General features: G+C 54.6%; 2 protein-coding genes across 2 annotated transcripts; both read right to left on the bottom strand.

Annotated features, from left to right (window-relative positions):
• Window positions 1–856: 856 nt before the first annotated feature.
• MYF5 (myogenic factor 5) lies at window positions 857–2720 on the bottom strand. The gene is made up of 3 exons (XM_009899430.2): window positions 2137–2720; window positions 1572–1647; window positions 857–1418 (listed from the first exon to the last, which is right to left on the bottom strand). Exons 1-3 carry the CDS (start codon window positions 2641–2643, stop codon window positions 1225–1227), a joined length of 777 nt encoding a protein of 258 aa, XP_009897732.2. The 5' UTR covers window positions 2644–2720; the 3' UTR covers window positions 857–1224.
• Window positions 2721–9220: 6500 nt separating this feature from the next.
• MYF6 (myogenic factor 6) lies at window positions 9221–10543 on the bottom strand. The gene is made up of 3 exons (XM_009899429.2): window positions 9958–10543; window positions 9617–9707; window positions 9221–9399 (listed from the first exon to the last, which is right to left on the bottom strand). The coding sequence occupies exons 1-3, from the start codon at window positions 10474–10476 to the stop codon at window positions 9281–9283; spliced, it is 729 nt and encodes a 242-aa protein (XP_009897731.1). The 5' UTR covers window positions 10477–10543; the 3' UTR covers window positions 9221–9280.
• Between the last annotated feature and the right edge of the window lie 2134 nt (window positions 10544–12677).

The raw sequence follows: 12677 nt of genomic DNA on the forward strand, positions 1-12677 counted from the left end.
TAGCACCTGGAAAACAAACCTTGTTACCTCTGAAACTCCCACAGGCTTGACCCAGCTATTTCTAGACCCATGCCAATAAGAGCAATGAATTTTCACCCTGGCTGGTGGGACTAAAGTCTTCAGGAGCAAATAGATGTATATTGCTTAATGAATATTGTGAAAGGCTCCTCCTGGATTGTGGAAGAGATACTTGTGGCTTGTTCTCACTAACTTCACTTAATTTGTTTTGCCAGAGCATTGAGAGTGACAGAGTAAAATTCCCCAGCAGGATATCAGAGCTAGATCATGCAGTTTGTTGTGGGGGTTTTGCTTTTCTTTTTGCTTGATGCTTTTTTTTTGGTCGTTGTTTGTTTAGGTTTTGAGGGTGGGGTTTTTGTTTGTTTGTTTGGGGTTTTGTTTATTTGTCTTGTCTGGTTTGTTTTGTTTTGTTTTGTTTTGTTAATGTGGGTGGGTTAAACCATCACGCTACAACAGTTTTGTTCTGGTTTTTTTTACTGAGGAGTCACCATGCAAATTTAGGACCAAATCCTAGAATACATCTTCTGTCTTCATCCTCAGGGAAAATAAAACAAAGGCTTTCCTGGGGTGAAAGGCAGGGATGGGCAAGAAAGATTACGAGAAAATATTTCACTCTTGCAGAAAATAAAGTAAACCATTTCTAGAGCAGGAGAGGAATGGACCCTCCACGTTTTTGCTCCTTCGTGAGTCGGCTCAGAGTAATACCCACTGGTGATGGGAGAAAAAAGCTCCCAGACCCCAGCCCAGCAAGACGCTCCCAAGACGGCCGTGAGGAGGCAGGTCCCCACGCAGGCAGGAGTCAGCAGTGCCCTCGCCTGGGCTGCGGCTGAACACGGGCTCTGGCGGACAGCGGGCAGCAGGGGCTCGCTGCCCTCCACAATACCAGGGAATGCCCTTAAAGAAGCAGCAGGCCAGACAGCTCTCTCAAGGCACGCTTTATTTGCAGCGGGGTGTCAGGGGAGCGCTCGTCCCGAGCCCCAGGGTCTGTCTGCCCTGGGCCGGGGCGGCGGGGCCCGGGCCGGGGCCAGATGGGGCGCTTTGACCCCAGCCCCGGAGGGAAGCGGCGGGACAAGAGGCGCCGGGGCCGCCCCTCTCGCCCCGAGAAGCGTTTACAGGGTGCGGCTGAGCGAGGAAGGCGGCCCCGGGCGGGAGCAGAGCGGCCGCGGAGGCGGCGGCAGGCGTGAGGTGCTGGCCCCTTCGGGCCCCTCATAGCGCCTGGTAGGTCCGTCGGGGAGGCGGCGTCCCGGGCGTACCCGGCCCCGAGTCGATGCTGGCGCTAGGCGAGAGGGAGTCGGCGTCGCGCCGGGACAAACCCGGCTCCTCCGCCGGAGAGAGGCGGTCCACGATGCTCGAGAGGCAGTCCAGGCTGGACAGGGCGCTGCTCTGCTCGGTGGCATACCCTGCGGCCGGGGAGGGGACGGACCGGGGCGAGGACGGCACCGCGTTACAGCGGGGCCCAGCGCTGCATCCCCCGAGTGCCCAGGAGAGCAGGGCGGCCCCGTCGGACCCCGCTTCCATCCCCCCGCCCTGGGCTGATGGTGGACCGGGCTTACCGTGGGCTATGTCGGAGCAGTAAACGGCATCGAAGCTGCTGCCTCTCGCTGACCAGACGGGGCTGCCGCAGTCGGCCTGCAAGACAGCGAGGGGCGAGTGTGTAGGCACGGCCATTCCCATCTCGGGGCCGGTGGAACTTTCTCCCCAGATGGAAAGGGCCTTAAAACCCGTCAAGGAGGGAGCTGCAACGCTGCGGGCAGAGTGCCCTGCCGGGCTGGCGCTACGCAGCACCTTCGCCATCTCCCCTTCTCTCCCCTGCTCCACACCTAACCCCTCTGCTGCACCGCACTAAGCTGAGGGGAGTGGGAAGGCGAGCCCCCGGGGGCCGGGGTGCTTGCTGGGTGCCCTCTGGCAGCGTTACCGTTCCCCCATGCGTTCCCGGAAAGCCCGTGTATTAGATCTGGGAAGGGGCCTGGTTTGAAGCAAACCGTTCACCTTTCCCTGATGTCCGGTTGTTTCCGGCCCGTCCCACACCCATGGCACCGGTCCCACGACGTCGGGATGGACCTGCCCGCGGGCCTTCCTGAAATCCCCACAACCCCATTGCTCCTGCCCCTCTCTTACCATCCCATCCGAGCAGCTAGAAGTGGGGCTGGTCGGTTCGGAACAGCTCTGTCCTGGCAGGTGATAGTAGTTTTCTACCTGTTCCCTCAAGAGTTCCTGGAGGCTCTCGATGTATCTGATGGCGTTTCTCAGGATCTCTACTTTGGGGAGTCTTTGGTTGGGGTTGGCAGTGGTGCATCTCTTCAGGGTCTCAAAAGCCTGGTTCACTTTCTTCAGCCTCCTCCTCTCCCTCATGGTGGCCGCCTTTCGCCGGTCCATTGTGGTAGATTTTCTCTTGCAGGCTTTGCAAGCCCACATGAGGCAGTGGCCGGCCTGGTGGTGGCCGGTGGGAGCTCGGACATGCTCCTCTTCCTCGGAGCAGGCGGGCTCGGGGGGCTCGGGGGCTCCGAAAGGAGGCAGATCCCTGGGCTCAAAATCCTCCGGGAACTCGCCCTCCGGGGAGGAGAGGCAGGAGCTGTCATAGAAGAGCTCGGACGGAGAGAACTGGCAGCTGTCCATCAGCTCCATCTCTGTAGAGGAGGCGTCAGTGCAGCCACCGGCTCTCGGCGAGGCGCTCCGCAGCGCTCTGGGGCAATTTCCCCAGTAATTAGCGATCTGAGATGAAGTGTCCTTTGGCTGATGCAGGGGGCCCTTATATACACATGTAAAGGGAGGCTGGTCCGCAGCGGCCAGTCTTTATTAGCATATCCCACCACATCCCCTGCCGGGGGCTGTCTGGGCAAACCCCTTCCAGTCCCCAGGAGACAATTTGCTCCGCACCGCTCCTTCAGAGAGCCTTGAGTCGGGCAATTCTCTTATGAACGACCTCCCCAGAACTGACTGTGGTATCTCCTAAGTTTAAAGCAAATCTGGGAATTTGCAGTTGTGCTATGAAAAGAGAAGGAGAGGCAGCGGATACGCATGGCCCGCTGACATTCCCTACGGAGTCGTTCCTTGTCCCTCTCTCCCCATCTCCCATCACAGGCTGCAGCGGGAAAGACCCCAGCTCTCCCTATGGGAGAGTTACCCTAAGGGTCCCCCCACAGCATCCACAGTGTCTACTTGGGTAGCATTATTCCCCGTGGCCCATGGTCCAGGTCTAGCTTCAAACGATTTATTCCTGTTTGCAGACCTAATATTTGTTAATTTATCTTGAGTCCTGCAACTAAAGCTGTGTCACTAACCTTTTAAATTTACAAACCGGGGGTCAAAACCGCACAGCTACGTGTGGCAAGGAGTGCGGAGACCCAGATTTTAGTGCTGTCGGCTCACGTCGAAGGGAAAGGCAGCCACAAAAGAAAAATGTGTGTGTTTTGCTCCCACACAAATCCCCTTCCCACTCTTTGTCCTGTTCGTGTGACCCGGTCCTGCTAGAGACACAACAGTCGAGCACTGCTTTGGGCTTGCTAATTTTCTGCTTTCAGGCAAACTTGTACCGTTACAGATGCGTCCCAGCTGCCAGTGCAACAAACCCCTCCTGGAAGTGTAAAATTTCTAACCCCACAATCCCTAAGTAACTTTACACAAGCCGGGGACAAAAGCTTTGCAGAGCTCCAGCCGCAGCAGTAGCTGAGTGGAGCGGTGCAAGGGTCATTAGAGTGGTAATGAAGCCATTTAACAGGCATTTGATAAGGCGCAGGAATCCTTTTGTTTCATCCAGGTGGCTTTTGTAGTTGAAGAAAACGTTACGACAAGGCGAAGGAAACTTTCCCTACCTGGGAATAAAATTATGTGACCTGGGTTAGTTCGGGCGGAGAGCAAGTGACCTATCCGCCGTTCAAATGCTATGGAGCCGGTCTGTGTGCCCAGGAAAAAGGCTTCTTCACTTCAGGAAGAGGTAACGCGGAGGGCACGGCTATTCGGTTGTCTCAAGGAGCCGCTCTTCAAGTGAACAAGGCGGCTTCACAACCTCAAAAAGTGGATTTCCACTCTCAGGCTAAAACTTTTCTTGAGGAAAAAAACCCCAAAGAACAACCCTCCGTGCACACACCCTTCTTCTTCCTACGAGCCGGGGCATAATTGTCTAAAAGGCTGGAGAAGGCTACATCTGCACTGCTTCGGTTTATTTGGGGCTATAAACGGGGGGAGCCCTCTTTGAAATGAATACTGTAGAAAAGCAGGGAGTTGATAAAGGAGTAAAGTTACAGAAAGGGGAAAGCTCAGAATTTCAAGCTTTCTGCCGCTCCGAGGTGCAGGTTGCTGTTTAGTTGGGCCACATCTGAAAGAGGGCAATCCTCTATTGTTTTCCCAAGAAACCGTCAGCCAGAAAAGGTTCTGCCTGGCGGTAACTTGAACTCTTCACTGACTTGCGGCGTGCACACACACACACACACAGAGACACACACTTACTTTTATTTACCACGTTCGCACTGGCTAAAATAGACCTGTTTACAGATTTATGCTTTGTGCACAAATAAACTTGATCTTTAAAGTGCAGCTCCGATCACCTTTCAGGAATTTCTCTTCAAGCAAGTGTGGATCTCCCGGTGCAGAATGCCAAGCCCCTTGGTCCCACTCTCCTGGCGTGCTGAGCTTTAGCTCCCAGCTTTAACGCTTAATCCAGCAGGGCTGGGGTTGTTAAGAAACGTGCTTTTCCCCCGAAGTCTTTGAGGAGCTAGGGAAATTTGTTTCCTTTTTCTTTGAATATTTTGGGGGAAGGAGAAGAAAGAGTGGAAGAGCCTGTCACTCAGGAAGTAAAAAAAAAATCATAATCTGTAATTAGTATCCCTTAGAAGCCCCCGGCCCCTCTAGCAAAGTGATCTCAAACCAAGTTTGCAAAAGTGCAGTAGGCGAGTGGAACTAAAGAAAGGGAGCAGAAAGCGCAAACTCCAAGGCTGGATGATGAGGCTGCTGGGGGACGGGACGGGGGGGCGAGACGAGGACTTAAGGTGGGGGCGGGTAGGTAGGGCTATATTTCAGGAAGCTGAAGTTCGAAAAGCGGGAACAGCCTGAGCATCAGGCACTGCTCCTATGGACGGGCAGAAAGGGAACGCTGAATGTGTCGGGACCAATTTTAAACGCTGTTTCTCACCCCAACTCTTCCCGTTCCGCAGCACTCGCCGTGCCGCACCTATTTCAGGAGGGATTCAATCCCACATGCGAGCTTTTTCCTAGGTCCATACCTCTCTATTTAAGCAAAGAAAATCCCACCGAAACCATAAGTCACCGGGCAGGGACCTGAGAGGTGTTCGGGGCCCACCCGAGCGCTCTTCGAAGTGCCCGGCCCCGACGTCCGCTCCGGCGAGGCTCTGGGGAGAGCAACGGGCAACGAGAGTGTCATGCAGGGATGCATTTTACTTAACGGTGCGTGCGGGACCGGTGCGTCCAGCCGCTCCGTGCTGCCCCCGCCTCTCCCCTCCCGCCGTCGGTGGGTGCCCGAGGCGAGGGCTCCTCCGCACCGCCCCGACAGCAAAACTGTTTCCCAGTTGGCTTGGTGGGGCCGTGCGCGTCCAGCCGTGTGAGAAACGTTTGGTTCCCCCCAGCGCTGGGAACCGGGCGCACCTAAGTAAACACATTAGTACCTGCCAGAGGGATTTGTATAGAAGGCAGCTGAAGAAGGCATTGGCCTCTGCTGGCACCCTGGGACTCCCAAGAGAGATCAAAGGCACACGAGGGGATTTTTAGCAGCCTTGAGACTGGGAAAAGTTGCTAGTTCCTGCTATCGGAGGAACGTCTCAGCGAGCACATGGCTCAATTATTCAACCTCCTCCCGCCCCTGCCCCCCTCTCCCATTCCGTAATTCGTTGTCCACAGAAAGGTAGAAGCTCTCGGGGGAGGGGGGGGGGGGGGGGAATTAAAGAAACGTATGAGTTCCCCTAGGCAGCAGTGATCCCAACAGGAATTTTCCTCTTGGAAATAGCTGCTGGGTCGACGCCTGCGCTTCTCTCCTTCGACCCCAGAAAACAAGGCAAGCCCGCTGCCGGGTGCCCTCTCTCTCTAGGTTGTGGGCTGGTTTATGGAGGAAAATAATAACACTAATTATAACGTCGTTAATAATACTAATACACTACTACTAATACTAATCATTTAAACACTTCGGAGGAGAGCGGTGAGGACGTAGGTGCGCTGCAGACATCCCGTCTGCCCCCATCAATCGCCCTCCGGACCCGCAGGCAGCTGGGGCGGGCGGCGGTGCGCTCCGGGGCGCACTGGGCTGGGCAGGGCATCCCATGCTGGCCCCCGGGGCTCCCGTACCCCTCCGCTTCTTGGGGAGCGGAGCAGGCACAGGCCAGCGCTCAGCTTTCCGGGAGCAGTGCTCCGGGCGGCTCTCTGGTAGACAAAACTGTGGCGGGGAGGGAGCAGGAGGGAGCATTTGCATTCGTGTGAACACTTCCATGACTTTGTGCGTGGCCCCTCCGGAAAAGGACTTGATTAAATCACAGGCCTCTTGTCCTTACCCAGTATTAAGCTTTGATTTTGTGATTACAGGCACTGTTTGCTTTGGCTGGGGACTTAAGTAAAGATTATCGTTATTAATATCAAACACAAACATTTTAATTGCAAACACACCTTCCCCGAGAAGCCCGAGATGTCAGCCGCGGCCGCGAGGTCACATCACAGAGAGCCTCTTCGGGAGGTATTTTCTTTATTTAATCAAATCAAAACATAACAAAACAACCGCCCCCCCCCAAATATATCCCAAACCAACCAAACACCACCACCCCCCCCAAAGAAAAAAAGAAAACAAAACGAATAAACAGACAAAAAACAACCAGAAAAAAACCCAACCCACAACCAAAACCCTCCCACCAAAATACCTAACCACAACCTCCTTAGACAAGCTTACTCCAAACAACCGCTCAAGTTACCCAGCTGCTGGAGGAGACCTGCCGTGGGGGTCCTACCGGGCGGACGGACCAGTACGCTGGGCTGAGGGCAAACGTGACAATAGAGTGGCCGACGTGACACGGTGGTTTCGGGGGTGCTTCAGCTCCTCTCCTGCCCCACTGCGGGAAGCGGGTCCTGCGGGGCTCGGTTCGGACGGTGCTGCCTCAGACACGTCAGCTTCGTGCGGCCCTTCTCTCTCACCCGTCGGGGATCGAACAAATTGTTAGGGAAGGCGACTTGCTGCTAACGCGGTCTGACACACACTGTTGCTGATCCAGTCCCTTCGCTACAGAAGTGAACCGTAACATTTTCGCTCCTTCGGCCTCAAGAACCCGCGCTCGCTTTCTGAAGGGCCCGAGACTTCCCCGAGGCAAAGAGGTGTTTGAAACGAGAAAAAGGGGGGACCCGCAATTGCTCCTTACTCATTAGAGAGCTATTAGAGCAAGTAATCAACCCGTTTGAAAAAAACCCAGCCTGGCCGCGGTGGCAGGTGGACGAGAGAGGCCACCGCGACGGGAGGGAGAGCCAGCTCTTGGAGCAGTCTCTTCTTCAGGCGGATCCACCCATGCCCGGACCGGCTGAGAAGGGTAACACCTTCCACAAAGGTGGCTGTGACGTTTCAAAAAGCACACACGCGCGCACACACACACACAAAACCCAACCAAAAATCAAAATCAAATCAAATCAAGGGTTAAAGCTGACGAGCAGAGCGCCCGCGGGCAGTGAAGGCAGCGTCCCTTTGCTTTTTGCCAGCTGTCCAGCGAGCCGTGTGTGTGTGTGTGTGTGCAGGGCAGTTCCCCGGTGGTCGCTCCTTCCCGGGGGGATAAACAATCCGTTACAGACCGTAACGCTCTGCCTGCGAGTAGCTCCGCTCCACAGTCCTTGGAGAGGCTCTGGTGGTTGGTGTGTTTTTTTTTTTTTTTAACATCACTGAGTGAAAAACTTCGTATGCTGTTAACCCCCTCTCCCCCTCCCCGACTTCTTTTAGTCCGCTTAACTCTCTCCTCCCTGAGGGGCCTCGCTCTCTTCTCCCTCAGGCTGAAGGAAGTCAAAGGGGAGTTACCTTTCCTGGGAAGAAATCACAGCCCCCTGGGGAGAGGACTCCCGTCACAGCCTTTTGCCGCCCCGGGAGGCTAGCAGGCTCATCAGTTTGGCAGCAGGCAGGGCCTGGGGTTCACGTCCTCCCGTGCCGAGAGGAAAAGGTGAGATGCGCTGAGCCTCCTTCTTCCCAAGGACTAGGGTGAGGGGCTCTTCGCGGTTTCCCTTTCGAAGCCCACCCAGCCTGTGCAGGACAAGGACAAAGGAGCGTCCCTGCCTGGCTAACTAGGCAAGCGGCACTGCCGGGCGTGTGAGGGGGGAGCAGTACCGCAGTACCGCTTTCTCGGGGGGCAAACATTCCACAAGCACGGCGAGGAAACCGGCCACGGGATCGCTGCAGGCCCTGCCGACGCAGCCACTCGTGCCTGCCTGGTTTGCTCTGGGAGCGGGAGGGCGGGAGGGTAATTAACGCCGCCGCTGTGGACCTAGATAATGGACAGACGCTCCTTCCAGGAGAGAACGAGGGGGGAAAAAAATCTGTCCTGGGTGCTGCCTCCAGTCACACGGGTCGTGTCTTGGCTACACATGTCTGGTCCCTCAAAGTTGGTGATGGGTTTTAGCTCCGGGTTATTATTTAATTACGAAGCGGGGTAAAAACGCTGTAACACAAAGAGCTTTATTTTACAATCCGAGAAATCCGCCTGTTCTTATATACAATATCACATCCCACCATTTAAATATATATATTTGTTATGTTTACAAAAGAAAAAAATAAAGAAAAAGAAAAGAAGACAGTACTAAAATTATTTACAGGAAGGAAAAAAAAACCGAGGGGTGGGAACCCTTTAAATACGACTAACATGAAACGCAACCAAACAGCTTCACTCAGACAGGAATGAACTTTCCGGTGAGTCTCAGCGAGAGTGGATCACCAGCGTACAGGTAAGTGTTTTAAATTAAAACGAAACGAAACGAAACAAAACCACACCAAAAAAAAAAAAAAAAGAAAAAAAAGAAAAAAAAAAGAGAGAGAGAAGGGGTGGTCTACGCAACACAATTTAAAGGAAACAAAACTCGACGGGGAGAGGGGGAATGAGGAAAGAAAAAGGGGGGAAGTCTGTTTGACTCGAGTCAGTGAGAGCCATTTTTTCTTGGGGGGGAGGTTAGGTGTACCTTGATGCGACCTTACCAAGGTCCCTGCCTGGGCTTTCCACTGTGTTAATTTGCTGCATTACTTCGTTTAGAGGGAAGGGATGGGGACTCCGTCTCCCTTAGATATATACTACCAGAGCAGCCCGATTTATTTCTCCACCACTTCCTCCACGCTGGTCAGTTTGGGCTCGTCGGAAGAAATACTGTCGACTATGGAAGAGAGGCAGCGAAGGCTGCTGGAGGCTGACGACTCGACGATGGAGCCTCCTGCTCGAAGAGAGAAAAGGGATTAAAGAGCAAACGGTTCCTCCCTGCCGGGCCTGCGGAGCAGGACTGGCGGCAGGCGAAGAGCCCGGGCGCCGGAGGGGGTGAGACACCGATAGGGACTGCGACCGCTGGGGCAGGAGAAAGGCACCGGGGAGCACGGCCCCGCGGCGGCCGTTCCGCCGCGCACACGGAGGACGGCGGCCGCAGTTCGAGTTACCTTCCTTGGGGCTGATCCCCAGGGCTCGGGAATGGTCAGAAACGCTTTGCCAGTCGGAACTGCAGGTGCTCAGGAAGTCTGAACTGGGGATCTGCGGCACACACACGCGGGGGCGGGAGACACAGGGAGAGGATGGGCATTAAATAAGGCGGACCGCGTCTCCCCGGGGTGGGCCAGCTGCTGCTGGGGAGCCCCAGGAGCCCGCACGCTTCTCCTCCGCGCCCGTCAGCCCGCACGGCCGCCAGGGCCGCCGCAGAGGCCGCGCCGAGGAGGACAGACGGGCACGGAGGTTTCGCAGCTGCAAGCCAGGGCGGCGTGATGAATCAAGCAGCAGTGCTTACATTTCCCTGCTTGGGGCTGAAGCTGAAAGGGTCCCCCCCGATTTCCTGCATTTTCTCCTGCTGATCCAGCCTGTGTAAGAGGTCCTGCAGTCTCTCGATGTAGCTGATGGCGCTCCTCAGGATCTCCACCTTGGGCAGCCTCTGATTTGGGTTCGCCACAGTCCGCCTTTTCAGAGCCTCGAAGGCTTCGTTGATCTTCTTCAGTCTCCTCCTCTCCCGCAGGGTGGCTGCTTTCCGTCTGTCCGTGGGGGCCGACTTTCTTTTGCAAGTTTTACAAGCCCAGATCAAACACTGGCCGGGGCAGTGGGGGGGTTGTAGTCCAGGGGGTGCCAGCACATGCTCCTCTCCGCTGCTGTCACTACCAGCCTCTGGTGGCATTTGGTCCTGACAGGGCGACAAGGTGCCGTCACTGCCTGGGTACAGTGGGGATCCCTCGGCCATCTCCAGCTGCTGTAGGGCTCCATTCTCCCCGTCCAAATAGAAGAAATAGGAGCCAGTTTCAAAAAGGTCCATCATCATGCTGTCCCCTGGCCTCTCTGCCTGCTTGAGTTGGGTGGCAGGCTCAAAAACACCCCGAGGAACAACCCAGATGGAATTTAATTAGTGCAGTGACATAAGTCCTCCCTGCTTTATATAGGAACTGCTGAAACCCTATCCAACTTTTAGCTGTCGCGGTGCATCACCCTCCAAAACTGATTCCAGCCAGTCTCCTGGGCGCTGTCCTGAGAACATCTCCTATTTAGAAAGTAAGGGGGGGGTGGGGAGGCGGAAGGGGGGGGCAGTGGGATACGTTTGGTGGGGGTGGCACCAGTGGAAGAGGGCAGATTAAAAAAAAAATAATCAAGAAAAAGAAAGGTACAAGATACAACCTAACTTCTCCCCTCCTTGAAATCCCGTGAGCACGGGATGCAGCAAAGGGACAAGAGGTAGGGGCACGGGAGCCGTGCCCGGGCGCGGCGGGTGGCCCCGTCCCCTCTGCTGAGCCCGCGGGGGCACGGCTGGAGGACAAAGGTGTGGGACTTCACAGGGAGCCCTCCCCTAGCACACCCCTCACACTCCTCACCCCCTCCCCCCTCCTCGGCACACACTCCTTGCTCCAGTGCTAAGTATAGATCTATAGGGAGAGATTTCAAAGGCAGCCACCACCCTCCAAATAGACGGGTTAATAGTTTCAGAAAAAGCCCCTGCTCTTCCCCTCTCCCTCCCCCAAAGCATGCTATTCCTGTCACCCAAGCCACCCGGGCCAGCCCAAGGTTAGAAGCCAAGCTCACTGTTCCTCCACATACAGGGGGAAGGCTGCCAGGGCAGAAGCTTGCTGCCGTGCTGAAGGACCCAAGGTTATTGCACCTTGGCTCAGGCTTTTAATCTGAATTTCCCCGTGTTGCCCATGAGGTGACAGGAATGAGCCCAGGTGAGTGGGTTGCAACATGGCAGGGCTCTTCAGACAGTCCCTGTCCTTGGCAGTGTTCAGGGCAAGTAAAGCCCAAGCATGTGGTGAAACTGCAGTTTAATCCTTTAGGCCTGGCAAGGGATGTAGAGCTTCCTAGCCCCTGAGACAGAAACAGAGCTGGTGTCCACTCTCTGATAGTGTGTACCATAACATCACATCATACAAGGCTTCCCTCACACCAGGAAAGAGTAGATACAGGAAAATGCCTTGTTTGCCTCTTTCCCTGGGTACCTTGTGTTTCTTAGATCCTACTTAATTTCTCTCTATGTATGTATTCGTGTGTATATACATCTGTGTGTGTCCATATATATAGCCCCACACATATCTATATTCATGGGGACAAGTAAGTACATTTCTGTGAGTGTGTGCACACTTTTCCACAGAAACTCACAAAAACATATGGAGAGTGGCTGAAACATAGACTCACAGAATTGTTAGGGTTGGAAGGCACCTCAAGGACCATCCGGTTCCAACCCCCCTGCCATGGCCAGGGACGCCTCACACTGCAGCAGGTTGCTCACAGCCACATCCAGCCTGGCCTGAAAAACCTCCAGGCATGAGGCTTCCACCACCTCCCTGGGCAACCTGTGCCAGTCTCTCACCACCCTCATGGGGAGCAACTTCTTCCTAATATCCAATCTCAATCTGCCCATTTCTAGTTTTGCTCCATTCCCCCCAGTCCTATCACTCCCTGACACCCTCAAAAGTCCCTCCCCAGCTTTCTTGGAGCCCCCTTCAGATCCTGGAAGGCCACAATTAGATCTCCTAGAAGCCTTCTCTTCTCCAGACCTAACAGACCCAACTCTCTCAGTCTGTCTCCATAGCAGAGCAGCTCCAGCCCTCTGCTCATCCTCCTGGCCCTTCTCTTGACATGTTCCAGCACCTCCAGATTCTTTTTGTAACAGGGGCTCCAGAACTGGACAAAGTACTGCAGGTGGGGTATGAGTAAGTCTTGAGTGGTAAAATCAATCAGTGGTCATCATTACCAAAATCAAATAAAGACATGCTCCATTTTAAGGCACAACTGATCTCCAGAACTTTGATCCCTCCAAATTCACTTTTCCACATAAATATTTCTGGATAATTGTGGTTGAATAATGAACCTGGAACCTGCCTGAACCTGGAACCTGAACCTGGAACTCACACCCTACAGTTTAAGCATATTCTCAGTCCAGCACTACAAAGAAATACTTTGTCAGTCATCCCTCACCCCTCCCAAGTGCCTCATTTTTTCTCCTCAAGATTCTTCCAGCCACAGGCCATGGATGTT

This window comes from Dryobates pubescens, chromosome 27 (assembly GCF_014839835.1).
Source record: "Dryobates pubescens isolate bDryPub1 chromosome 27, bDryPub1.pri, whole genome shotgun sequence".
Taxonomy (NCBI): domain Eukaryota; kingdom Metazoa; phylum Chordata; class Aves; order Piciformes; family Picidae; genus Dryobates; species Dryobates pubescens.

What these genes read in the sequence shown, in the direction of transcription:
- MYF5 (XM_009899430.2), bottom strand. Translation starts at nt 2,643, where the DNA reads ATGGAGCTGATGGACAGCTGCCAGTTCTCTCCGTCCGAGCTCTTCTAT. An exon ending in CTAGCTGCTCGGATGGGATG is followed by an intron (nt 1,648 to 2,136) that starts GTAAGAGAGGGG and finishes GCTGTCTTGCAG; the next exon opens with GCCGACTGCGGCAGCCCCGT. An exon ending in CTGCTCCGACATAGCCCACG is followed by an intron (nt 1,419 to 1,571) that starts GTAAGCCCGGTC and finishes CCCCGGCCGCAG; the next exon opens with GGTATGCCACCGAGCAGAGC.
- MYF6 (XM_009899429.2), bottom strand. Translation starts at nt 10,476, where the DNA reads ATGATGATGGACCTTTTTGAAACTGGCTCCTATTTCTTCTATTTGGAC. An exon ending in TCAGCCCCAAGCAGGGAAAT is followed by an intron (nt 9,708 to 9,957) that starts GTAAGCACTGCT and finishes TGTGTGCCGCAG; the next exon opens with ATCCCCAGTTCAGACTTCCT. An exon ending in GGGGATCAGCCCCAAGGAAG is followed by an intron (nt 9,400 to 9,616) that starts GTAACTCGAACT and finishes CTCTTCGAGCAG; the next exon opens with GAGGCTCCATCGTCGAGTCG.